Source organism: Rhineura floridana, chromosome 12 (genome assembly GCF_030035675.1).
Source record: "Rhineura floridana isolate rRhiFlo1 chromosome 12, rRhiFlo1.hap2, whole genome shotgun sequence".
Taxonomy (NCBI): Eukaryota; Metazoa; Chordata; class Lepidosauria; order Squamata; family Rhineuridae; genus Rhineura; species Rhineura floridana.
In genome coordinates, this window is record NC_084491.1 from 9,109,967 (window position 1) to 9,137,824 (window position 27,858).

The 27,858-nt window shown below is 46.8% G+C and overlaps 1 protein-coding gene across 5 annotated transcripts; it reads right to left on the reverse strand.

Annotated features, from left to right (window-relative positions):
- Positions 1-4,409: 4,409 nt before the first annotated feature.
- On the reverse strand, positions 4,410-26,682 carry GPAT4 (glycerol-3-phosphate acyltransferase 4). 5 transcript variants are annotated; one of them, XM_061592537.1, is made up of 13 exons: positions 26,370-26,682; positions 17,467-18,215; positions 13,186-13,255; positions 12,792-13,089; positions 12,409-12,483; positions 10,951-11,040; positions 10,206-10,299; positions 9,276-9,391; positions 8,942-8,997; positions 8,421-8,506; positions 7,330-7,458; positions 7,148-7,227; positions 4,410-4,995 (listed from the first exon to the last, which is right to left on the reverse strand). In XM_061592537.1, the coding sequence occupies exons 2-13, from the start codon at positions 17,629-17,631 to the stop codon at positions 4,887-4,889; spliced, it is 1,368 nt and encodes a 455-aa protein (XP_061448521.1). In that variant the 5' UTR covers positions 17,632-18,215; positions 26,370-26,682; the 3' UTR covers positions 4,410-4,886. The 5 variants fall into 5 exon arrangements, with proteins under 5 accessions (XP_061448521.1, XP_061448523.1, XP_061448522.1 ...); XM_061592539.1 differs by lacking the exon at positions 26,370-26,682 and adding an exon at positions 23,134-23,233; XM_061592538.1 differs by lacking the exon at positions 26,370-26,682 and adding an exon at positions 20,120-20,315.
- Positions 26,683-27,858: the final 1,176 nt, after the last annotated feature.

Genomic DNA, 27,858 nt, shown 5'->3' on the forward strand with positions numbered 1-27,858 from the left:
AAGTGCATTGTGTATCACCTGTGAACCAATGAGCAAGCACTACCTGGGTTCCATCACTGGTCTTTCAGCCACCGTTATAACGATAGGGCAGACTTCCGCAACCTGGTACAGTCCAGCTGTTTTGGACTACAGCTCTAAACCTTGTCAGAGGGTGAGCCAAAGGCCCCAGCTCAACCAGTGATATTGTGTTGAAGCGGCATACCTTTTGCAGTTCTTGCAACAGGGAAAGGAGCCTTAAGATTGTGCCAAGCTGCACACAACCAGCATTCGTGCTGCTGTTGCATGTACAAGATTGTCAACAGTTCTGCTTGACAAAAGGATTTTGTACAGCTGGAAAAGGTGCAGAAAAAGGTAATGAACACCATCAAGCAACTGATGCAGTTTCCATATAAAGGAAAACCTGAAGTGCTTTGAGTATTTTTAGTTGAGAAAAATGGGGGGGGGGAGGAGTGCCAGAAATGTGTTTGAGGAGAGGTATAAGAACCTAGAGAATGCAACCCTGACCAGTCTCTTTCTGTAGAATACCAGGGTATTGCCAGATGGGGCTTGATTTGCAAACAGGCCATTGCAATATCACAAACAGGTTGTTGACAATTTTTTTTAAACTTCTCAGGTTTTCCTTGGAAAGGATAAATCCAGATTAAGGGGTGGGCTGGTGTGGATAAACCAATGACGTTGGGTAGACACTGGGGAATAAAACTTGCATGCATGATTAGTCCCGATTCCATAAAAAACACCCATCTAGAAGCACCCCTAGAATTCAGGATCATTTGATGATCATGTTGATTTGCAGTAAATTCAGGAAAAAACAGAAGATTGTACTCAACCTGACACACAATGTAACTTGCAGAAGCTAGGTAAAGAGATGGGTGTATTGGGTTTTGGCCATTGCTAGGCCTACTTAGAAATTACCCATTGAAATTACCTACTTACCCACTGAAATGGATAGGCATGGCTAACTTAAGTCCTTTCACTTCAATCGGGTCTCCTCTGAGTAGAAGTTTGTGGGTTGTATTCTAACTGGCACTTGCTTAGGTCTAGTAATAGCTATGAACAATGGTTGCTCAGACTGCTCCACTACGTACAGAGTAGACTACCACACAGTGGTGGCCTATTGGGACCCATGGGGCAGAAGAGGAAGACTGCCTCTGAACATGGAGGCTTCATACTTATAATAGCTAATAAGGAAGAGTCGGGCTGCTGGATCAGGCCAAAGTGAGTCCATCTGCCCAGCAAGCCCTTTCTCAAAGTGGCCAGCCAGATGCCCCCAAGCAACACCTGCCTTCTCCTTCTGTTGCTTACTAGCAACTTGAAATTCAGAGACATACTGCCTCTGAACATAGAAGTTCCATTGAGCCAACACAACAGCACTAGGTGCTGGTGGTACATCATTTCCTCTGTGAGCCCTCCGTAAGGTAGACCTATTGAAATTGATTCAACACTGGTTAGGCCTGAGTACTGCATCCAGTTCTGGACACTGCACTTTAAAAAGGATGCAGACAAACTGGAACGGGTTCAGAGGAGGGCAACAAGGATGATCAGGGGACTGGAAACAAAGCCCTAGGAGGAGAGACTGAAAGAACTGGGCATGTTTGACCTTGAGAAGACCGAGGGGAGATATGATAGCACTCTTCACGTACTTGAAATGTCACACAGAGGGCCAGGATCTCTTCTCAATCATCCCAGAGTGGAGGGCACGGAATAATGGGCTCAAGTTGCAGGAAGCCAGGGCCCGAGGCAATGAGAGGCTTACTTCTATCATTGACACCCATGACCCTGCAATTTTGGCCTCTTGAGTCCAACAGAAAATGGTAGAGCACGTGTTTCCCCTCCCCACCCCCAAGCCACAGGATACTTACATTCATGGGCCAACAGGAGGTGCCAAGGAGGCAGGGAACAGAGCCCGGGACAAGCTGTGCCCTGCAGAAGCAAGAGCCTCCTTATCAAGTATAAGCAAAGTTCAGGGTTGAATATACGCAAGAGGGAAGAGGCTGTTCCCTGGGGGGGGGGGTTCTTTGCAGTGTTCTTGTCTCCAATCCAGGAAAAGGTGTGCTCATTGGGGGCATCAGAGGCTGCCAGAGGCATGGGGGCAGGGCAGTGGGAAAGACGCGAGGGATCTCCCGCCCCACTCTTTAAGGAAGCATTCGCACAAGACCCAGATATCAGAATGGCAGCAGTTTTCAGGGGCTGCAACTGGGCAGGCTGGAGGAAAAGGAGCTTGTCCTTATGGAAGAAACCCAAGTTCTGTTTGCAGGCAGTGATGGCAGCCCTGCCAAAATGGGGGAATAGGTGTAGTTGAAATACCAGTGCTAGGAGTGGGGAATGCCTTGCAAGGGCATCTTCTGCGGTAGAGGTAAAGCATGCAGATGGAGAATGCACTGAACCTACCTCCACAAGTAATAGGCATAGGGAGCTGGTGAATGCTTCCCACCCCCTCACAAGCTGGTTCTATGTAACTGGAGCCTGATTGGTGTTGCAGCAGCAAACAGAAACCTTGAGTTTGTACTGACTCAGCGAGAGCCAAGAGGTGCTGCTGGAACAATTAATAGTTGTAAACTGCCCAGAGAGCTTCAGCTATGGGGCAGTCTATAAATGCAATAAATAATAACAAAGCCAGACGTTTGGCACGTCAAACTGTCCAAGGAAGGAGGTGACGCTCTTCCCTTCCTGATCTAGTGAGTAGAGAATACCTAGCGAGGAGCTGGGGCCTAGAAAAGGAAGTGGGGCTGCTGTCAGTCATGCTCAGCACAGGTACACAAGTCTGCTTCCCTGAGCAGGGCCAAAATTGGATTTGGCAGCAAACATTCAGTGCAAGGCCTAAAAACACCAACAGTAAAGCTAGCCAAGCACTGCCCCACAAACCCATTTGGCTGCAATCACAGACGGCACAGCAGAAGCCTGAGATTGTTTTCTGAAGGTCAGCTTTGCTTCCATGTTGAAAGGGGAAGCGGGGTGGGTGGGAGGGATGTATAGACGTTCTTTGCTTCCAACGCTTCAGGTGTGGGTTTCTGGCACCCTCTCCCTTTCTCTGCTTAATATCACAGATCTGTGGAGAAATACTCCAAATTCTCTGAAAACCTTAATACCACATCCAGTTTAAATTATAAATACACAAAAGGCTGTGCTCCTGCATAATCTGTACTGATGACTGAGTCCTGGAGAACACAAGATCCATCTTTCATGCCTTTGCAGTTTTGTCAACAAACCACCCAGGTGGCACATGGAATCCTGCACAACTTGCTGCAAGGGTCAGACGAGGTGTAGAGAGGTGAAACCTGCTACATCCACCCCCAGATTCTGGAGCCCATCATGCAGTGCCAAACCTGGGTGCACCCACATGTATAAAACCTGTGTTCACAAACCCAAAATTTATCACTCCTTGTTCAGATTTTCCATTTTCAGGTGTGCACTCAAACCATCATCAGTGTACTCCTACAACAAAATTAGCACATGCAATTGTTCCAGCACCACAAAATGAGCCCTGGTTCCCAAAATGGAGGTGGTCTCTTGTCCGTTTTAGAGGGTTTTGATGTTTTCATTCCATTTGTCCCCAAGAACTGGGTTAGAAATGCAAGCTAGCATCTGGCTTAGGAAAAGACCAAGAAGCTTTTCAGTGAAGAGGCTGAAGCAGGCACACCGCCCCCAAAGTACCCCTTCTGGCTTTTGAGCATATAGATCCCCCATATGCATGTGAAGGAGGTGGCAATTATGAATCATCTGGGGGCATCATGACAGGCAGAGAGTAGCAGCCTCTGGAAGCGGCAAGAGCCACTTTCAAAATACCAGCCGCAGCCCTGTGAGACGAACCACAAGACATGGACAGATATGGAGGCAAGGACTGGGAGTTTCGGGGGGGGGGGCTGTACGCATAGAACAATTTCTGATGTGGCAGAGACTTCTTAAAACCGCAAGGGGAAATAGACTGTGCTGCTGCTGCACATCCCATTTTCCATGCACTTCTGATTCAGGAACAGTGACTTCAGTATCTTGGGTTTCTGCCTTCCATCAGCAGATGTTAAAAAAAACACCCTATTTCCTTCAGAGACCAAAATTAGGAGAGCGTATGTCATTCAGGCCAGTTATATATGGCTTCCCCCAGCATAGGCAAAGCAGAATTCCCAACGCACAGAGGACTGCATGGATCAAATCTGTTCCTCCTACAATGGTGGTACTCATGGCGTCCCAAATCCACTACCTCTGTACTCACCCTCCCCTATGGTCAGGCCACCTCTGTACCCAGCCCCTCTCCCCTGCCCCAAATAAAGTGGACAAGGAAGAGGAAGAAAGAGCTCCTAAGCTACCCTGACACCTGTTGTAGGGACGCCTCTTCCCAATTTTGACAGCCAAAGTTCTGCACCATCTTCGCTATTCAGTCTGAAAGACAACAGGGGAACTATGCAGCCCAAGACCTCTGTCTATATCATTTAATTATAAAATGCAAAGTGAACCCATGCAGCTGCAGTCAGTTCTCTCTTTTTTGGGGGGGAGGGAGCAGAGAGAGAGAGAGAGAGAGAGAGAAAACAGGATACAAAAGAGGTCTGTGGCTTTCCCCCAAGACTGCAACAGGGGAAGCTGAAGGAGGCAGTCGACACTGGCAGTGGAGGCTGGGCCCGTGCACACAACCACAAGGGAGCATCTGGTGCAGGCGCATGCACACACAGGCCTTTGCCAGCACGATCACACCGACACGCAACAGTGGGCAGCCCACCCAGCCACTCCCACTGTGGCAAGAGTCCTCAGCATCTGCTGGCTGGGCAAGAGGCTGAGCCACACCGGTTAAGACAAGGCCTCTTTCTCTTGAGCCCAAGTCTGAAGAGAAGCTGGTCCTACATAGGAAGTCTGGAAGGACAGCAGAGGCAGTCAGTTCAGCAGCAGCCCCCGGAAGCTCAGGAGCGGCTTCGATCTTCGTGGTTGCCCACAATCATCTTGCTGTAGAGCTTCTGCTGCTCTTCCTTGAAGGTGTCCTTCACCTTTTCCCTCTTTAGGCCTCCGTCCCTACAGAGGAAAATAAAGAGGGAGTGAAAGATGGCAGACAGGACAGAAAAAGCCCACTTCCACTCTGGCTAAAAACAGCAGCGTGCAGGAAGGCAAGCTCAGCCCCGGGAAAACAGGATGGGAGCAAACTCCGCACTTTGCAGATATGGCCCACGGCCTGTAGACTTTTCTCAGGGCACTGCTAGGAGTGAGGCTCATGGGCCTTTCCTACCTTTCATAGGATCTTCACCACTGCTTGGCTAGGCCCTATGATCCATCCATTGGGGAAGAGAAACAGACTGATCAGGAGGGCTCCATTTCAATCCAAACACTGTGCATGGCAGGGAGAAGACATGCACTCAAGATTTTCTCCCACACCTCGCCAAGCACAAACCCGTCACGCTGAAGACCTGCTGAAGACTCGGTCTAAAGACAGCCTCTGTGGCGGGTTTAGGGAAGGTGGAAGCTCATTCAGAGCCAGACTTTGGGGCCGTTTAGCTCATCCTCATCTACTACAGTGACTAGCAGCAGCAGCAGCAGCAGCTCGTCGTCTTTCCCTGGGACCTTCTGCATGCAATGCGGGTGCTTTCCTATGACTGAGCAACAGCTGATTCTCCCTGTTCTAGTCTGCAGAATTAGTAGTTATTGGGAGACCTATGTAAAGGATGGGGCACCTGCAAGGATCGCACACACAAGATTTTTGTGCCATGTATGTGCATTGGGAACCAAAGAATGTATGCCGGGGGGGGGGCACACACGTGTGATCGTTCAGCTGGTTTCACAGTTCTCCCCCACCATGTTTCCGTGCTTTTATGGTATAAACCATGAAGTTGAAAATTTTTCACAGAGCTGCCGCCCCCCATTAACAGATGGGAACTGAGGCCAGCTACCAAGAGCCACAGGCTCAGCCGTGGCGGACTGCAGAGACCCAGGGGAGGGTGCCGCATGATATAAGCCCCTCCTTGACTTTTCTGAGGTTCAAACCACATCTAATGAAAGGGTCCATGGCTCTCCCTTCACACTGATTTTAAACCCAAAGCATCCTAGGCTGGCTGCTGCTGAACACCGAAAAACTGCTCAAGTCTTTGCGTTCCAATTGTTTTTCAGCTCAAAAATCCCCCTCATGCTTTTTATATAAGGGAGGGGTCTTCTTCTACTGATGCACAGCTAAGTTTTTCAAAAAAAATAAAATGCTGTGGAAACAGTCATCTGTGTAACTTATGAACTGACCCTGAGGAAACCGTAGATGCAGCAAGGCTAAAGAACTCAATCGACATCATCTCAACGTGGCTATTATTATTATTGAATTTATTAGTCGCCCATCTGGCTGCTCCACCAGCCACTCTGGGCGACGTACAGAATAAAAACAATACATTAAACATTAAAATTTAAAAACAACAGTAAAAGCCTAGGCCATCCCAAAAGCCTTCCTGAAGAGCCATATCTTCAGGGTCCGGCGGAAGCTCATCAAAGAAGGGGCATGACGGAGATCATTTGGGAGAGAATTGCAAAGGGTGGGGGCCACTATTGAAAAAGCCCTCTCTCTGGTCCTCACCAGTCTGGCCATTTTAACCGGTGGGATCGAGAGAAGGTCTTCTGAGGCTGATCTTGTTGAGCGGCATCCCTGACGATGCTGGAGGCGCTCCTTCAGATAGATTGGTCCAAAACCGTATAGGGTTTTAAAGGTCAGAGCCAACACCTTGAATTGGGTTCGGTAAGCAACCGGTAGCCAGTGCAACTCCTTCAATACAGGAGTGATGTTATCTTGTCGGCGGCTACCTTTAATCAGACGAGCCGCCGCATTCTGTACCAGCTGCAACTATGACACAAGCTATGACACAGGAACGTAGGAAGCAGACCACCGGTCTAAGCTCAGTATTATCAACACTGACTGGCAGCAGCTCTCCAGGATTTCAGTCTTTCCCAGCTCTGCCTGGGAGATGCCAGGGATTGAACCTGGGACTTTCTGCATGCAAAGCAGAGGCTCGACTGCTGAGCTACAGCTGTTGCCATGAGGGACCACAGCTCAGTGGGCAAGAGCACTTGCTTTCCAAGCTGAATGTGTCAAGAGTAGTGGGCTACACGGACCAATGGTCTGACTCAGGCAGGTTCATTCATCTCCCACCTTCCTCATCCCCCGCCCCCATTGGAAAGGCTCAGCTCCAAGACTCACCACAGGAGATCCACAAGACCCCCTTGCCTAGCAATGGCAGACTTCACCCGATTGGCAAACTGCACAGCATCTTCATCAGGCTAAAAATGGAGAGCAGAGAAGGTTGGGTGTTTACAGAAAGGGCTGACAGGGATGCCAGCCATTCATCAAGCAGCAGCCCCACTCCACGCCCAGGTACTCACCTCTCTGGTCATTGGGGGCAGGTACCAGACACTGCAGACTATTGCCCAGCTGGTCATCATCCTGAGCAGGTAGGTCACCATGCCATATTTGCTGCTGTTAAAAAAGGCATCTCCAAACTGGGGGTCATACTGAAGAACAAAAGGAGGGGAGGGGGAAATGGACAGCATGGTCAACTCCAGGCAGGACACTAACAAGGACATCCTGAAAGCAAAAGGCTTTCCATACTTCCTACAGGTATGCCAGATTCAACGGACAGCAAGGAACATGCCTTTAGAAACTGCTTTTCAATACGCAAGTTCTCTCTATGATGTTTTGAGTATAGCTCTTTCTTAGAGAAGCTCAGAGCAGCTTGCATGGGATTATCCCATTTCATCATCATTACAACCTTATGAGCCCAGTAAATTAGACTGAGAGAATGACATGCCAAGTGACCACTGTGGCGCAGAACAGGTGGAGGGAACTTGCGGCCCTCCAGAAGTTTCTGAACTACAATTCCTATCATCCCTGGCCATTGGCCATGCTTCCTGGGACTGATGGGAGTTGTAGTTCAGAATCTTCTGGAGGGCTAAAGGTTCCCTACCCAGGGGGTGGGTGTAGACCAATGCAGCTGAAATCCCATGCACCCCTGGTCTCTGCCATTACTGAGTGACCTCTCTTACCCAGCAATGTGCATTCCCATGCAACCTTTGAAATTCTGCCTCAAACAGTGTCCCAAACAAATTCCATGGAACTGAACCCAAATCAGCACAATTTACTGGGAAGCTGTCCAGTGCAAGAGCCACTGCACAAACAGGAGCTGCTCCCATTCATTCCAACAGAGCTCACGCAGGAGAACTCCCTGGTAGAGTGTGCCCAACGTATTACCCGAGATCACAGTCTCTCAATGGCATAACTGGGGAGATGTAGGTGCGTGTGGAGAGCTGCAGGGCCTGTGCTGTAAAATGCAACATTCCAGACTCCCTCACCATAGGATACCAGGACTTCTCAACTCTGCAGCATCCCCAGTTCTACACAGAGAGCAGCAGCATTATCCTCCAGTCCCCCCAGTTTACCCAGCAAGCATCAGGATGCTTTGCTCAATGGCTCTCACCTTGATGGCAACAGGATAAACGGTGGCACCAATCTCAAAGCTCCCTTTCTTGAACATCATCACAGAAGTGTTGTTGATGCAAGTGCCTGTCAAGAGAAATGGCAGCTTCTGTAGGAGCAGCTTTCACCACCAGTGGGACAGAGGGAGTTGCTCACAGCAGAGGGCCTGTGTATTTGTGTGAGTGAGGGGAGTTAAAATCAAGGGGCCTAGCTCTCAATGATGTCTGACTGCCACACCTGGTTTCAAAGAGAATGTAGTCATTTTGGGAGGTGATCCACGCCACGCCAAGAGGCTGTGAGGCCACAGAGATGCAGGGTAGAGCAACCTCCCCTATTTGCATCAGGATCCGCCCACCTAAGTGGCAGCTTTCACAATTAGGTACTGGAAATTCAGGGCTGCGGATCTTTCCATCCTTTTCTTAGATCTACAATTTATATGCTTCTATGGTGTTTTTATCAATTCAGAGGCTGGGATACCATGGTCACATGGAACCATGGGACTCTTCCTTAATTCTTGCTTACCTTCAGGAAAAATAAGGATGGGCAATTTATTTTTATCATGAGCGTGCTCTGACAGCCTGCAGGTAGACAGGGAGAGAGAGAGAGAGAAAACACACACATCACTGATAACTACATCCCTGGCTGCTCCAGAGGAAGATTCCAGCAAGCCCCAGCAACCAACCCATGTGGTCCTGAATTTCAAACCATACAGGCAGCTTTATTTAGAAGTCTGCCACCACCAAAGCTGTGTTTCCCCTACCCGCTCCCTGAGACACACAACACACACACACAATCCTGCAAGCCTTTGCTAACACTTCACTTTACCTAAAGAGCATTCTACAGACTGTGTACATACCTTCTAGCCACCAGGTGGCGATCCTTCACTTCGGAACGTTCAAACCAGACATGGGGACAAGCCTTCACCATGGCCCTCTGGATCACCCCCAGGAGCCCTCCGTGGACCTGGCCCACCTGAGCAACAGGAAGAGGTCATAGGTCACTCTCAGCTTTGGTTCAGCAGTTCCCCAATAAAGACAGCCATGCCCAAACATCAAGTAGCTCTGCTTGCCCAGGAAGATGCTTTTGATTGTTTTAAAACACTCCATGTCACAGGAACTCCAAGCATTAAGGAATGTGAGAATGTGGTAAACTGCTGTCATCCACTCGCCCCCCTGTGGTTGGTGAGTCATGTCACCATGGAAAGTGGGAGAGGCTTGACCTAACCTTCGCCTGAAGGTGCAGGGTTCTCAGGCAGCACTGTGGAGGAAGGGTCCTTTGGCCAGGTGCCTCCAGCACTTATAAATAAATGGCCACAGCAAACTGTCCAAGCACTTGTCATTCTCCAGGGACCAGGAAAGGGACAAAAGGATTTCCCCATCTGACAACAGAGCCGCTCCTTCGCAACTTCAGGGGTTAGGGAGCAGCAGCAAGGATGCTGAAAAAATGGCTCCCTGCCTCCATGCTTCAGTCTTACCAATGCTTCATTTGGGTGGTAGCTTTATCTTAGTAGCCTGCCCTGAACAGAATCCAATCCCTCACCGTGGAGGCTCTGAGAAGGCCATTTACTAGAGGGCTGTTTTTGTTTTTTGATGACCAAATATCACCAATGCTACCTAACAGAATTGGACAAGTTATTTTTTCCAATAACTAAATCAGCATTGTCAAGAATGTTTGAGAACCTTCCACTGTTACACAATAATCCTTAACACATATGCCAACATACAAACACAGATAGCTGTGAGGTTTTTATTTATTTTTATTTATTTAATTTATATACCGTCCTCACCATGGCATAGTAGCCATCGCTGGCCAGAATTATGACATCGATAGGGGACGTGTGATTAGCCACACAGATTCCTCCATTGCGGGGTCTGTTTTCCCTGCAGTTGGGAAAGAAAAAGATTAGCAAGAAAAGTGGAAGCACAAACTCAGCCTGCCCTGGGAAAGCATTCAGCATGGGCTTTCTTGCATGGGCCCTTCTTCTTCCAACCTCCATTCTCAGAGACAACGGACTTCAGTGCCCTGCCCCACAGATAACGTACAGTTAACATACACAAATCAGGCTTTTGCACACTCTGAACTTAAAAAACAAAACCCTGAAACTCTGTCAGAGACCGCTCAAGCCTATGAACTATATAATTACATATTATATAATTTACATATGTTCTGTAATTAGTCTAGTTTGTTTCCTTCTTGCTTTTGCATAATTTATTTTGAAATTGCTAAACATGGGAGGAACTATACAGGGCACTGAAGTCTCACCCCTCGACCGTTGGGATTCTTGTGCAACCACCTTCCTGGCTTTTGACATTTATTAGGCATTATTTTTGCAGATCTAGAAACTTGGTCTCGCTCTCGCTCTTTAAATGAAAGGCAGGACTCTTGGGAAGCTGAAATCTATGTCCAAAAACACATCCAGTAAATTTTCTATGCTTCTGCAGATTTGCAGCAGATACGCCAGCCCAATCAGAGTCAACATGCCCTTTCCCTGGGAAAGTGTACCACAGCCTCCCAATCCATCTTCTCCATACCGGTGGTGGTAGGTGATGATAGCTGTGAGAGCTCGCACACAGATCCGGTAGCACATCAGGTGTACATGTCTGCTCAGGAACTCTTTGCACCTAAAGAACCCGAGGAAAAAGTCCAATTAAATCTCAAATTATAGCCAGCCTAGATTTGAGCTCTTTGGGTCAGTGGCGGTTTATATCTGGATGCTGTGATTCTACCCAAACACTTACAAACCTAAAGAAAATACACATCCCCAAATAGCCACCTAGCAGGTAACTGCAGTGCCACCTTCTGGAAGCAGCCCAGATGGCCGATGGCTTTTAAAGACACCATTGTTGAGAGCCCCCACCCAGGCAGGACCACATCAGAGAACATATGGCAGCATGGCTTTGAAAGAGAAATTGGCAGCTGCCCCAGTGAAGGCAGATCCATTAGGGCAAATGAGGCACTGCCCCACCATCCTCAGTCTGGACCCAGTCAACCCTTAGACCTGCCTGGCTTCTTTCTTACAACCAGTCTGGGGGGGGGGCTTAGCTTCTTCCACCTGTCTCAGTCTTGCCACATGGACAACTCAGCAGGGAGGAGGATGGGGATAAAACTAGAATTAGTTGGCTCTGCCTGTCACTGGCTCTGGCTTCACCTACCCTTGGCTTCCCTGCTTTCCTACCAGCTCCAGTGGGCCCCAGCTGCCACTGAACTGACCTTCTCTTCCAATGATCCACTCATGGGGAATGGCTCCAGATCCATGGGTGGAGGCAAGAAGATTCAGCCCTTTCATGGACTAGAGGCTTTGCCAACAGGCCCGTTTTTAACATAAGGCAGGAGCCTGTCATGGGAAGCCTGCTCAACAGCAGGTCTACTTCTGAGTAAGGAGCACCACAGCAGGGGTGCTTTCTCGCCAGTCACTTTCTGAATTGCACATGAGCAAAAAGCAGGGAAGGAACTTACTGGAACAAAGGGGGGAAATCCAAGGGAACCTCCTTTTCCTGGTAAGATGCTGACTGCTTTGTCACAAGAGTCAAGGCAAGATGCTAACCACTCTGGCTCAATGCTAAAAAAAAAAAAAAGCAAAGGCCAGCCTTCTGGATATACTCTGATAGTCCTGACCTTTTAGCTGGGGTGGTATTTTCTTTACAAAGTTCTATTTCTTTTCTGCCCTATCACTCTTTTGAGATTGGTTATTCAAGTTTTCTTGAGATGCTGATGGCAATCTCCCCCCCCCCAAAAAATGGGGAAGGATGCCAAAAAAAAGTGTCTTGTCCACTTTTATTCTGGGTTTAACTGCCTGAGGGGACAACAATGAGGTGAAGGGTGGATCAGAAGAGACAGCAGAGCAGAAGCAGGGAGCCAGTATTTAATCCAAATATCCTCTGATACTGGCTCCTTAACCCCACAACTGAAGCCACTTAAAAAGAGTATTTTCAGCATTACACCTGTTACCAGGTGGCGATCTTTGCAGTGGTCTGCTGCTGAGAACTCACCTTCCGTTGGGTAAGTAACCCACCACTGTTGTGCCTGTCACCAAGAGGCTAATGCCAGTGAAAGCCAGGGCTATCCTGCGCAAGGAAGGAAGAGAGAGAAAGACAAGGACCTTGAGGCAGGACCACTAACTGCACTGGTCCCCAAGCTCCTTCAACAGGAATCCCTTCCTAGGGCTGGCCACTCCATGATTTCCACCAACATGCTCCCCCAAGCTTTCATTTTGGAGCAGGGGTGGTGTGCCTGTGGCCCTCTAGGTGCTGCTGGACTACATCTCCCATCATCACCGAGAACTGGCCATGCTGGCAGGGGCCGATGGAAGCTGGAGTCCTATAACATGCCCAAGTGTTCCCAATGAGAGACTCCAAGCACTGCTGGGCCTTACCTGAGTGGCAGCAGGAAACAGTAGCGGATCACGACGCCCAGGCCCCAGAGGACTGTGAGGCGCAGGCTGATGTAGTGGAAATTGTAGTTGGTCCTGCTCAGCAGGTTCCAAGACTCCAGCTCTTCTGCCGAGAAGCGGTTGGTCACCTCATCGTCCATGATGGTCTCGACGCCCTTGCGGCAGAAGTAGAAGATGTCAGAGAGCTCGAACTCAGGGGCATCCAAGGCCTTGTTGCTGCCGCTACGCCGGATCTCCTTGATCTCCTCCTCCAAGGAAGTGGGCTCCTTTGCAATGATACCTGCAGTGGACAGAGCCCTCCAGCCACATAGTGAGGGAAGCTGAACCCAACACGCACCCCCCACACACTCCCAGGGAAGGCAGCGTGGCCTCTTACCATTGACATAGGGCTTATAGAGTGGATGCTTCTTCTCTTTGGCCCCACGCTGAATCCTCAGCGTCGCCCACTGCAAGAGACAGAGAGGGCAGAACCCTGCACATTACACGTAATTGACAGGCAATTCACTGCTGCCAAATGTCACAATGGCTGCCCACTTACTTGACTTTAAGAGCAGCTGGACTAGTTCGGGGAGGACAATAAGGGCATCAACCATCAGAATTATATACAGGGCAGGCTGGGCCATTAGGGCAAATGGGGAACTGCCCCAACAATCTCAGTCTGCCCTCAGCCAGTCCCCATCTGCCTGCTCTCTTATTTACAGCCAGACCAAGGGGTGAGGTTGCCTGCTAGCTTCCTCTTCCTTAGTCCCAATGTTGCCCCTTGTAGAACTCAGCAGAGGATGAGGACACAAACTAGAACGAGTTGGCTCTGCCTGTCATTGGCTCTGGCTCCACCTACTGTTGGCTTCGCTGCCTTCCATGCACCAGGCCCAATGAGCACCAGTCACGGCTAAATGGAACCCCCGTTTAGCAGCTCACCTCTGAATACCAGATCCTGAAGATAAACAACAATGGCCACTGCCTCCGTGCCCTGCTTACCAGTTTCCTGGAGGCATCTGGCTGGCTGCTGTTGGGTTGGAGTCAGAATTGTGGGTGCTTGGCCTGCTCCAGAAAGCCTTCTGTTATTAGTGCAGTAATATTATTATTAGTGCAATGATTCCAGTTAGAAAGATTGCAGGCAGCTGGAAGAGGACCCTGGAAAACTGCCGCCAATCAGAGTACACACTACTGGTCTAGCTGGATCAGCATAAGGTAGCTTCATGAGTTTCTCCACTCCCTTAGATTTGCAGGGGAAGCCCATTGCTCCTTTTTGTCAGCAAAAACATGGATGGAAAAGGGTGCTTTGCCTAGCAGGACTTGTTGAGTTCCCAGCTCTGTTTAACAAGGATAGGCCTCGCTCTTCGTAATAAACAAATGCCTGCCCCACTGACAAACAAGATGCTTTTAACCTCTGTTGATTTAATCCAGTTGTGGGTGCCTTTCTCTGACTGCATTGCCTGGTTTGTATTAACTGATTTACCGAAGACAATTGAAATGTTAGTGTTGCTCACTGATGTTTGAAACCTCCCTTTCCTCTCTTGGTACCCTGCTTCAGATGCGGTACTCTCAGTAAAAACACAGCATATAAAATGCCTGAAATAAGTAATTAACAGAGGCAACCCAATCACATCCTGGGAAGTATCTGACTGGGAAGCGATCTTGGAGCCTGGAATATAAGAACAGCAACTTGTGGAGGTTTCCAGATTGCTAGACAATAGGTCTGAAGAACAGGAAAGGGCCGATCCAGAGAAGGAAAAACAGTCTTTCCAAAGTATTTGGTACAATATCTGCAAACCTCTGGAGGCTCAGTAGAGGAAAAACCACATTCACGCACACCCTCTCTCAAATTGACCTCCAAGGTATACAAGAACCAGCCTGCTTAAACCCAGGCTAGAGTCAGAGCTCTGCTCTTTGCCCAGTGCTGTTGCTGCCTTTTTGCCTTTCTAACTTTTGTAACTGGCAGGAGGCAGGCAGCCCACTCTCCCAAAGCTGAGGAGTAGGGATACCAGGGCAGCTGGTCATGGCACAGGATCCCTTTCAATACATTTCCTGCAACTTAGCTAGGCAAAGCTCCCCAATACCCTGCCACCTCTATGGGGAGTTGCTCCTTTTTTCTGCACCATCCCAGGCAGCTTTCTGGCAATGACTGCCTGAAGCCAGCCTTGTCTCCACATTACACTAAGGTCAGCCTCTTCTCCCAAGGGCACCACACCCACCCACATTCACGTGCTTTCAGTTCACTTGGCTGCCCTCTGTCTGGCTGTCTCAGTGTAATAAGGCTTAAGCAACAACCTCATGAACTGGGCTGTGTCTATGGTGCAATCCCTCAGCAAGGCAGAGAGCTTCCCAAGAATCTCAACTTTCATATTAAATGAAAAAGGAAAGGCCATGTTTCTAGCCCTTAAGGATGTGAAGTCAAGCTTGAAAGAGAATGGACAACACCTGGTGGAATCTTGGACACCAGAGCAAACGGTTGGATAAATTTCCAGTGGGCAGGAGCTTCAGTTCCATGTATAGCTTCCTGTTCCCATCCCAAAATAAATTATGCAAAACAGTGAAAGCCAGGGGAAGAGGTATGCAAGGTAAGATTTGCTCAAGCTGCCCAATTTGTATACAAGTCACATAATCTGGATTGCCAGGGAGCAGGTTCTTCCTTTCTTTTGAGTATGGTGGCATACACACAGCTCTGTTCATTAGGCCAATGGTAAATCAGTTTCTCTCTGGATCTCATGCACATCTTAAGTCACCACATCAGCATCCAGGTGAAGGGGAAATCTCAGGAACACTGGGGACTGGACTTGAGGTTCTGCCCCTTCCCTTGAAGTATTTCCAGCCCAGCAGCACCTAGAGCTCTGTAGAAGTTCCTGGACTGAAAGCTGCTAAGGAGAGACCTACTCTTACCAACAGTCACAAGCAATCCGGAGGCTGGCTAGAAAATTCCACCAGCCAGCAGAACAGAGTATAACCTGGCCTCTGGCAGCTACCCCCACCTGCTAGCCTCATGCTGATTCCTCCTCCCTGCAGTATTGGCATACAGAGAAGGACTAAAAAGCAGAGAAATGTAGGACAAAAAAAAAAACTTGCTTCACAGGTCCTAACTACTCCCTTGACCTACAGGCCTTTTCTCTGCCTGTCTCAGATGGAGGAAGCCAACAGCCAGAGAGGCAGAGAGAGCTGATCTTAAGGTTGTCCCAAAACGAGGATTCTAAAATTTCCTAAGGAAAGGAAAGGGAAAGGTGCGGTGGCAACTCACACTCTGGACTGGTGTAGACATATGACCTACCAGGTCTTAGGGGTTCAGAGCAAGATATGCAATAATGCATGCCTGGCTCCTTGCCCTTCACCCTATAAGCCTCTAAATCTATTTTTAACAAGACACTTAAGAACACCAGTGTTGTGTACCTGTCACCTCCTCGGGTTAAATGAGCAAAGGGGCAATCCTAAGCCTGTCTGGAGGACCTGGTACTAACAATTTAGCTTTCCTCCATTTCCCTTCCCTATTTTCCCCACACTGCATGCAGGACATGCCATTGGTTTTGTCTAGCATGGAACACTCTTGATTTGAAAACACTTTAGAAAACATACATTTATGCTCAAGCAGGCTGCCAGGAGGGCTGGAAAGTGACAAGAAGGGGAGTGGGCATGTGGAATCCCACAGCCTGTTCCCTAAATGCAGTTAACTGCATGTCTGCACCAGCCCACAGTTAACAGCTGGTCAGAATTAATGATATATGAGAGAGAATATATGTGAGTCTTTGCTTGTTTTAACTACACTTTAATTGTATTTTATTGTATTTTAATGCTATTTAATTATTTGTTCTGTTGAGTTTGCTATTTATTTCTATGTTTTTGTATTTTATGTTGCTGTTTTACTCTTATGTACACCGCCCAGAGAGCCTTTTGGCTTTGGGCGGTATAGAAATTAAATAAAATAAAATAAAAAATAAAAATAATAACACACTGATTCACACAGGCCCACAGCATGCATTCAGGTTTCAGGGGATGTAGGCCGTAGGCAAACAACAAAAATCGATGCAGAGTAGAGGCACTTCCATTGCCTGCTCTCCTCCCAATTGCTAAATGCAACATGATGTATGATTTGTCTGTGCAAGCACTGATACTCTCAAGTCACAAGGCTACCAATGCTAGATCAATCTGAAGGGTTGGCACTCTGCAAATCAAAGCAGATACCAAAACCAAACTGGCAGGTGTCAGAGGGGAGCTTCTGCACACTACTCTTTAGGGAAACTTTTGTGAAACATGGTCCACACAGCCCCTCAGTTTTACAACTCTAGAAAAAAAAAAGATGCCCGTGCTAACAGTCTGTTTGGCAACCCTACCCTCTGCTCTGGAAGCTTGCCCCCAACCTGCTGCGTGAGGAAAACTTTACAGTCACTTATTTAGTAGCACTTTGCACCTGCTCAGGGTCATCTTTCTCAATTCTTACATCATATGGCCCAGGGTTGTCTTGATACCAAAGCCAGCTCTAAAACAAAAAGCCTTGCCTGAAACTTCCAGCCCTGAAACAGGAGCTTACTCATGTAGCTTGCAAGGCCTGCTGCTGTCAAGAAGCTCTGAATCACTCTAATTACTGACACATCCCATACCTTGGAAGGCATAATTCATCCCTGCCAGCTCCCCCACCCCCACCCCCAGAACATCAAGCTGCCTGACTCACCTGGAATATCTGCAGCAGGGTTTTCATATAAAGCCGGCGGATGCCAAAGGAAACCCCAAAGATGGCTGGCACAATGATGAAAACCAACAGCAGGGTGAAGAGGACAGTCAGGGAAATGCCCAGCAGGTTAACCACCAAGCTGTCAAAGGGCAGCAGTAGAAACATGGTGAGGGGCAGGAAAGGCAAGTGTCCCGCAAGATCCTGAGACAGGTGGAAAAAAATAGGCTGCCCGGGGCGATCAGCCAGTTCTTGTGTCAACCAGTGACAACCGTATGTGTGCAGCAGGTCCCTGGCCTATCATGGGCGCCATTTCAAAGTTCCCATCCTTCCCCCAATGGGTATGGGGTGGTGAGGAACCCCCATGATCCAGCCTGGAAACAGGCCACGGTGCAAACAGAAAGCACAAAGGCGCAAGTGTGTGATGGTTGCACAAGGAGTAACAGGACAAACTGCACAAAGGGCAAAGGGAGACGTGTTTGGTAGCAGGAGCTCCCAAGAAGTTGGGAGGATGAAGCCCCTCTGGGCTGTCGCAGGCATGAAACGTCTCTTTGCAAGGCTGAAGTGAACTCCTTCTCTTGCCCAGCATTGGAGGGAAACCTGGTGGGCTACAGAGCTAGAGCTCTTGCCTGTGGGACACAAAGATCCACTCTGAATCTCTCATGGAGGCTGTAGAAAGTGTCATTCCAAGAGACTCTGGGCTTAAGTCCACAAGAAGCATTCGAGACTGAAGCATTCACAGGTCCCAAACGCTACAGGAGGAAAGAGAAAGAGTCAGGTATACCACACCACTGAACCATCAGAACACGAAAAAGGGAATTTAAGAAAAAGGAAACGTAGTCACCAGTTCAAGGACAGCAGAGCTCAGTCTCTTTGCTAAGATGACATCAAAGAGAAAACTTGGGAGACCAGCTCATCCTGCTACTGTGGACAAAAGTCCACTCAAGCTAGTAGCCCACAAACACTGCTCCTAGGCTGTCTGCTCAATGATTATCTATGCTAATCATTTGCCATCTTAAAAGGAGGGAAAACCCACACTTTTGGACAGCCTCCTTGTGTAGATGACTTGTGGCGATTCTGACTTGCCAGGGGCAACCAAGCAAGAAGCTGTTTACAAGCCTAGCACACTGACATGCAATGATTTTCAAAACCAAAGTAGTAATCAGCGATGAGGGACAGAATGTGTTCTAAAATGCAACACTTTACGCTACAATTTTTTTCCAGGGGTGGAAGTGAGATTTACTTTTCCTAAAACTGCAGTGTTTCATAGAGTTATTGAATGGAGACAATAGTTATTTAAAAACAATCAAAGAGTCTTGTGGCACATGAGATACATCTGACTGGAGCCCATTTTGCTGACAAAACCTTATGTCATGATACAATTGTTAAGGTGCCACAAGACTCTTAGATTGTTTTCGCTGCAAAAGACTAACATGGCTACCCCTCTGGAAATACTTAGTGATTGTGCTTTTCCAAACACAGGAGCCCGAAGTGCCAAAAAATTAAGGGTAAGATCCAGTGCTAGTTATACTCAGAGTAGACTTACTGAAATTAATAGACATGGCTAACTTATGTCCATTAATTTTAATGTGTCTGTTCTGAATAGAAGGTAATTGGATACAACTCAAAAATTTAAAACAACTATCAATAAAAGCAATAAAACAACACTATATACATCAGGATAATCACTGCAGATCATAGTAGCAAACCGGTCTCAATGCATCATTCCCCAACGAGCCAGCTTCTAACTCGATGGCAAAACAAATACAGCAGGAAGCCCCTAAGGGGCTTCCTTGGAAAGGGCATTCCAACGAGTTGGTGCTGACACTGATAGAGGATCTGCATCCCACACCCACTCATTGCCCTTGCATCAGTAGGGGCAGGTAAAGCAGGACCTCAGACGCTGATCAGAGTATATGAGGAGAACGGGTCCTTAAAGTATGTAGGTCCTAAGCCATTTAGGGCTTTCAGGAGGAGTACTAGCACTTTGAGCTCAGCCAGGTATGCCTCAAATTGGACAATTTCAAAGTTATAAACTTTTTCCAGGTAATTATCCTTAGGAAGTATGTAGCTAGGAAGGTGGGCAGACAGGTATCACATAATATAATCCCCACATAATGAATCAGATCCTAATTGAATTAGGGCATCAGAAAATGACCAATGCAAACATTTCCAGAAAGGCCACATAGCTGACAGTACTCTAGCAGAAGTATGCACTGGAAAGGCAAGCCATTTTGAATCTATGGGAATGCTTGATAATATTACACCACTGGAGCTCAAGGGAGGATGGACCTGCTTGGATGAGACCAGTGGGAGATGCAGGCAAGCCACTTTCAATTCTCTTTAAAAAGCAGGGTGCAATAAACACCAATTTCAATACATACTTAAGAAGCCCAGGCCTTTGCCCCTCCAGCTCTTGCAACTACAACTCAAAAACATGCCTTGTTTTAGACCTGAGCCCCTGCCCAACCCTCCAACTTATCTAGGATCCTACCCTGGCAGGAGCTAAGGGCACAAGAGTGGAAACCCCTCCCAAGAGACAACTGAGCACCTTTACAACCCCCAACTCCAGGCCCTGAAAGGGCCATAAACTGTCTTCAAGGAATTTGGGCTTGAGTCAAACAGTACATTGTTGCTCACCCAGCATTTTACTCACAGAAGCTGAATGGAAGTCACATAGGGATGCAGTGAAGAACTGCAGCTATAACTCAAGCGATTTTTTGTTAAGCATCAGCCAAATTAAGCAGAGGAGAGAGCAGGAACATGAGACTCCAGAGAGGAATTCACTACAAACTGCCTCACACAGCCTGCAACTGCAACAGAAGCTGGCCTTGCATCACTGTTGGAATGGAGCAGCTGCCAAGTGCATGTAACCCAGCTGGGGAGTGTAATCACTGCAAAATGTTCCAGGAGATTCCAGGGTTCACACTGGGAATAACAAATCAGCTTCCTCCACGTGGGCAGCAACATATCCCAGTCATGAGAAAGCACTGCCTGAGGATACCAGCCTGACTCTAAGGAACTGGCAGCCTAATTAAGGCAGCGTGTCCATTTCCCCAAACTAACTGACTAGAAATGTGCACCTGATTCTAGTAAGTCAGAAAGTCTAGAATTCTGGCAAAAAGACTCAAACTTTTGCTAGTGAACTAGGTTAATCACAATGGCATTGAGTTATTGGGGTCCCAAAGGCAAAAAGAATCAAGGGGGGAGCACTCGGACATTAACTTTCATCACCCCAGTTGTGCTGGTAGAATAGCAGACTTTCAAGCTACATGGGACTGAACTCTCAGGAAAGCAGGCCTCAGCAAAGTTCTGTGCAATTCAAAAATTTGCCAAAATAAGAGATTAACACCACTGGGGGGGAACCCAATACAGTTTGTATAGCATGAACAGATCACGAAATTGAATAAACTCAGATGATTCAATCACAATTGGAAACATTTTCTCCCTTGTAGCTGTAGACTTAAATAGCAATGCATGGTACACAGGTTACTATCGTCAAATGTCACCATCTAAAAAATGCATTGCTATCTCAACAGGTCCTGTTTTTCAAGTTATCTTCCTTCCAGGGTGCACTGCTCAGGCTCATTAAAGTAATTACATTTATTGTTGAATAACAACAATTATCATAGTTGTATTACATAACTGCAGCACATAAAGCATCACCCAGACTGTCCGAAAAGGTTCTTCCCATCATGCTCATCAGGGGAAGCAAGCTTCTTAAGTGGTTAATGCATCACTTGAAAGTGAGAACTTCAACTGATCAAGTTAGCTGGCCCCAATACCTTTGAGGCAGCACTGATATTATAATCAACACACTTAATGACAGAAGTTTCGGGAAGCAATTTTCCATATGACAAATAATTTATGGAATTCAGCACCACAAAATGGGGGGGGGGACACTCACTAGCTTTAAGAGAGTTATTTTAAATTTAGGTTAGGTAGTTACATACCATTTTTTCACAAAGCATGAACTTATTACAATAAGAATTTATTTATACACCACCCTCTTGCAAAACATCAGGGCAGTGTACAGCAGCAACAACTTTTTTTCTGCAGCAAAACAGAAGAGCCAAGTGTTTTCAAGAAGCTGTTCCAGCTTCTCCGCATCCCTCAGGGCAAGATGGTTCTTCAGAGGCCCCGGTGGTGGCAGTTGGGAGGGAGGGGAAGGGACTACTTTCTGCCAAAAGTAATTAGATCGGCCATCCCCAACTTTGGGCCCTCCAGATGTTTTGGACTACAACACCCGTCATGATGGAAGATGTAGCCCAAAACATCTGGAAGGCACTGAGCAGAGGAAGGCTGGATTAGATAAATCCCTCTAGAATAACTGGCCTATCAATGGCTATTAGCAATAGTAACAAAACTGAACCTTTAGTTAAGAGACAAAGTATTGTCCTCAATATCAAATGCTGGGGAGACACAAACAGGAGAAAGACCTTCAGATGGCTGCCCTGCTCGTGAGTACCCAGAACAATCTGTAAACAGACTGAAGGACTAGATGGACCATTGATCTGATCAAGCAAGACAGTTCTTATATTGTTATGATTTATATACCACTTATATGCCAAAATGGTTTATATATACTGAGCTGATATTTCCCCCTGAAACCCAAAATTGTTCGCCCATCATGTGGACTGCCACTCAAGTGGAAGAAAGGAAAACTAAAAATGAGGGAACCTATCTGTCTAGCTGGTTTTTCTAGTACATTTCTTCTTAATAACACTGCTTAACATTGAATAGCCTACGAGCACTATCTAAAAGTGCTCCACACGATCTTAGTCATTAGCAAGAGGACCTGAAGCAGACCTTTAGATATTGGAGGTTATAGAGAAGCACATATGGGAGATGATAGTCCTTAAGGCACCCAGGTCCAAATTGAAAAGGAGCACTCAAGGACATTACTGGGGTTGGGGTTGTTACCTATTTCCTGCCCCTGGTAACCCAGCCACTAAGAATCAAGCTTGCTCTTGTATGCACAGGCCCATCCTACAACCTGGTATAAGGCAACGTAGAGAACTAGACACTAACCTTCAACCTTGGGTCCCCAGATGTTGTTGGATTACAACTTTCATCATCCCCAGACAGCATGGGCAGTGATGATGGGAGTTGTAGTCTATCAAACATCTGGGGACCCTAAGGTTGAAGAACACTGGATTAAAACATACTATGTTTTTTTTAAAAAAAAAGATCTTAACTAGAGCTGCCAAGAAAGACATTGAAAATATGAGGTTTTTATCCAAATCTTGTAAGCCCCATCGAATTCAATAGGACTTACTTCTGAATAGACATGGTTAGGATTGCAGTCTTTAGTTTTTTAACTTTGCAGTTTCGTGGGCAAGCCATCACAGTCAGATGCAATAGCAGAACTATCATAATATTTCCTTCTACACCTTCAAGTTTGTCTCACTTGAATTCCTTAGAATTTTGGAGTTGGACGTTGAGTGCCTCTGACATGAGGGCCCTTCATGACAAGAGGCAGATGTGCTTCTGGGCACCTCTGCTTGAGTCAATTTTTCCAGGCTGAAGTTCAGTGGGATTCAACATAATCAGAGAAATTGATGTGCACTGCAATCCTGTGCTTGTTTACCCTAACGTCTCATGAAGTTCAATGGAATTTATTTCCTCATGAGCGAGTTTAGGATTGCAGCCTTAAATAATTTCCTTTACCTCTAGAATTTCTTGGACTGTAGCTTCAGACGTCTGCACCTGCCATTTCCCATCTTGATTTCTGCTGGCAATCAATGCTCAGTTACTGCAATGACCTAAACTTTAACCAAAGGAAGTTCTTGTTTGAGGAACTGTTTGAACAAGGCCACTGCAAAGTCCAAACTTTATTTTTCTGGCGAAAGCACACAAGAGTTGGATACTCCTTTTTTCTGTGGCCTCAAAGGCACGTGAATATTCTGGATTGTCCCCAAGCTCCATTTATAAATCATAATATGTTACTCACACTAGATAATTTGCTTCTGGTTAGCCACCAGCCCAGTTTGCAGTCACATTAAACCACTTAAAGGCAAACTATGGTTTAATGTGAACAAACCACGAGTGGTAACCCAGGCTTCTTCCTGGCTTACTGCTCATGGTTTGTTTGGTGGGACAAACATACTTCATGGACATCACAACAAGCCACACTCTGGCATGTTTCCCAGCAGCACAACAGCACAGCAGGGAGGAGCACAGCAAGAATTTTTGAGCAGAGTGTACAAGCATGCTGCTTGCTCATATTAAATCAGTTTGCTTCTGACTATAGCTTAATGTGATATGTGAACTGAGCCATTATATGAAAGTAGGATGCTGGATGGGCCTTTAGTCTAATTCAGTAAGGCTCTTCTTATGTTCTTGTTTAGAAGATTCAGTTGACTCTGGTTTGGACCCAAGAGTTAATTTAAGCAAGTGGTTTCCTTGAAAGAGCTTTTTCCAAACTAGCTTGTCTGCTAAAGAACACTTACTCATCTGCCATGGAACTTGTATGCATCATACTCCTCAGAACATCATGGGGTACACCAATTCATGCAGGATGCTGTTTGAACCTTGCCATGAGCTGCCACTGTGTCTATTCCTCCACCATAGCTACCTGAGGCAGGAGAGGATTGGTAGGAGTGGACCAATTTATGCAGGATGGAAGCTTGCTCGTCTTCTCATTGAGGAACCCCAGGAATGGCTGAAACCCAGTTTGAAAAGTCACTTATTCACACAATTAATGTGGCTCCTTCAGCTAACTGAAACTGGACAGACTGCAGCTTTCTTTGTATACTGGTTGCAACATTCAGATACACACAGAACAGATACACACAGGGATGGGAATACTGTACAGGGGTTGTTTTATAATCCAAGGAGCAGAAATGTGTGCCCTGCCCTTTAGGTAAGCCTGACTGCAGGCCTGCAGCCATTCCTCAAATGTTGTGAACACCAGCTACAAACTGCTAACCTAGTCTATATATGTTCCTAGCGGGGAAGGGTCACATCTCAGTAGCAGAGCAGCTGTCTTGCATGAAGAAAATCCCAAGTTCAACCCCCAATATCACCAGATAGGGTTAGAAGTGAACCCTGTCTAAAATCCTGGAGAGCCACTGCCAGTCAGTGTAAACCATACCAAGGTAGATGGACCAACAGTCTGACTTTGTATAAGGCAGCTTCCTATGTACATCAACAATTCGGGAGTATTGATGAGAGGCAGGGACTCTTCCTCACCCCCATCCACAGCCAAAACACCCCAAAAGCTATTTTACAATATATTGTAGAAACTTGTTTGTCTCTTTGCCATTCCCTATGCATTGGGGATAAGATATTCTATGGTTCTATATCATAATCAAATTTTGCATGAGGCCAGGCCTGGCAACCAAGACGTCTTCAGTATCTTTAAAAGTTGTGCAGGGGGAAGGGAGAATTCCACCTTGTGGTTTTTCCCATTACAGGGTTGCAAGAACACCTGCACTTGGCTGACTTTCTCTTCTCCTAAAGATACAGGATCAGTCTCAGGCCCTGAACCTGGCAACCCTAGTCTGTGTGTCTATATCTAGGTGAGCAGATGTAATTAGGACTTTTATACATCCTATGCACACTTACCTGGGAATTCCTGAGAATTACCTGGGAACTCTAGGTGACTTACTTCTGAATATACATGTATTAGATTGCACGGTTATTTGTACAAATTTATTTATATGAAAATGCATATGCCACTTAATCATAAAATATCCAACTCATGAACAAAAATGTACAGAAGTACATAGAAAGTACACCAAGAACCAACATAAAAACAAATTTAGAACCACGTATTAAAAATACATTATGTATCTTATTGCCATTCATACAAATAGCAATTATTTTTACAGTACCAACCACATACATGGTCCCTAGTCTCCGCATATATTTCCTGCACAGAGTGACATCTAACATCTTGCAAGCAGGAGCATTGGGGAACCCTTTGAAGCAGATTTGGGGTGTTTGTGTAAGGGGCTGCAGGAGGGAAAAAAGGAAGGGAAGTCCTGTTATGTGAACTGGTGGGCATTAATATACTAATTATTAAAACTAATAAAATCAGCATCACAAACAGTGATCTGATGAATAGTAGTTAATATCAACAACATATTATTGATAAAAAGCAAGAGCAGCCATGTTGGACCATAAGAAAAAGGCCCCCAAAATCCACAGCTGAGCAATTTCTTTGTTAGTGCCAACCCTCACAGAAGTGTGCCGAGTTCTTGAGTTCTCCAGAACTTTTCATCAGGCAAGATATTACACAAAGTGGTAGGAATTTTTTGGATGGGGAGGCAGGCGCTGAGGATCAAGGAGACAATGGGATACTTTTAATCTGATTTATTTATATTATTTTATTTATGAGTCACTTTTCTTCATAAAAATGAACCCAAAGGAACATGCAATAAAAAGATTAAAACTAATATTTTATTTATTTCATTTAATATAAAACTGACACAAATAAAAAGTAAAAAAAAAACCCTTCTCCCTCTCCTCCCCCACCCTTTGGCTTAACATCTTGCCTGAGGAAGTGTTCTTTAGAACTCAAAAGCTTGCCACACTTTTTCCAATAAATGTGCATCCCCCACACTGTTGATTTTGGAATACTACGGACAGCTAATATGGCCATTAACAGGTTACGATCAACACCCTGAACAGACGTAAGATTAATTAGTTCTTGTCAACAACATATGTCACATGCGGAAAACACTCTCACGTGTGGATGTTCACACCCCTCATCTCTCTCTCTCTCTCTGTCAAACACACACACAAAATCGGGGGGGGCGGGGGAAGAGATCCTCCCCTGTCCCCCCTTCCCGGCCAGGCCGAACTGAGAAGCTCTCTAATGATGCCCAAGGCTACTGCCACCTCAAGGCCCTCAGGAAGAAAGGGGCGTAGCCTTGGGAGGAAGGGGGCGGGACACTCACCTGTCGTCGCCACAGCGGTTTTCTTCCTCCCTAGCGCTCGCTCCCGCTCTTTTGTGTCCCACCCACACCCACCGGGTCCGGCTGAGAAGGAGGCACCACCGCCGTAGCCTGAGCTGGGGGGGGGGAACGCGCTCTTGTGCGCGTGCGCGGCCGCCACATCGACGTCACTGTGTCAGGAATGGGGGCCCGAAAAAAGAGCAGGAGAAGGGGGGGAGGAACCCCAGCTCACGAGCCCCGCCCACGCAGCCAATGTCGGTAGCTACGCACACAGAGATGTACACTAGAACCTCCCCCAGCTCTGCCTTCTCCTTTTCGTCAGGAAGCCAATCAGCGACCGCTTTTCTGGTCGTTCCGCGAGAGGCCAATGGAAACGGCGATGGAGGTTGAAGGGGCGGGGTGCCATCCTGTGCGCGTGCGCAGTGTGTCGACTGTCCTGGTTGGCTCCAGTCCCCCGCTCCATTCCAAAAGGACACGTTGTGCTTATGCTGTAGCAAACATGGCCAGGCTTATGGAGGCACGGTAGAACGTGACTTAGAAACCCCGCCCCTCACACCCCTTTGATGGGGCTGTGTGACCGTTTACCCATCAAGGAGGACACGGCGCTCTGTATGTGGTCTGAGGCGGTACTCCTTTACCTGTTGAACCTTGGCATTGTAGATCTTCTCGCGTGCTCCGAAAACCAGTATGTGGCCGAGTCTCGAAATCGGTCAGCGACTCTCGCCACGTGCGGAGAGTACCGCTGAGTATCGCCTTCGGTGTAAGGCGCAGGTCTTCCAAGCCAAATTAATATGGCCTATCGTTACGGATACATCAAGACTGCTTTCGTTTCTTTGTGTCTTCACTTGTTTTGTGGGTATTATGAATTGCTGTATCTGTTCCTTTTTTATTTTTTTATTATGTAATTTTTGGTGGCTTGATGTATTTAGTTTTATCCTACTTATATTTTTATTGTTCTTTTTTTGGGGGGGGAAGCGGGATACCCTTTAAAAATAGTGAATAGAATACCAGAGGGGGGGGGAATACAAGGAAGAGAAAGAGAGGATGGAGGGCAATAGAGAATTTCTTGCAGAGTCAAATTCCTGCTTCAGGACGAGTAGGCTGCTGCAACCCCAATAATTACTAGGCTCCTCCTATGGATACTATTTGCACTTCAAACAAATCTGCACATTAAATTCAATTAATATAATCTCATTTGGATAGTTGTGTTCCAATAGAGATGAATCATGTGGTTATCTTCCATTTAATTTCTACTTGCAAATTAATTATCCATAATGAACTTGGAAGACATTAAGCTTAAGGCCTTAGATAAGCCAGCTTAAAGCTGTTTGCCTGCACCTGTTTCTTTGTCTGATTTCTAAACTTGTCAAGTTAAAGGACTTATTTATTTATTTAATTTCATTTATAAACCGCCCTTAGCCAATGGCTCCCTGGGCGGTGTACAACATACAATAGTAACAATAATCAACAAAAATCGCAAGATATAAAATTC

Bases quoted from the DNA above. Each gene is read 5' to 3' on its own strand.
- GPAT4 (XM_061592537.1), bottom strand. From the start codon at position 17,631: ATGTTTCTACTGCTGCCCTTTGACAGCTTGGTGGTTAACCTGCTGGGC. The intron at 13,090-13,185 runs GTAAGAGGCCAC...TGTCCACTGCAG, and splicing joins CTATAAGCCCTATGTCAATG to GTATCATTGCAAAGGAGCCC. The intron at 12,484-12,791 runs GTAAGGCCCAGC...TTCCTTGCGCAG, and splicing joins TGTTTCCTGCTGCCACTCAG to GATAGCCCTGGCTTTCACTG.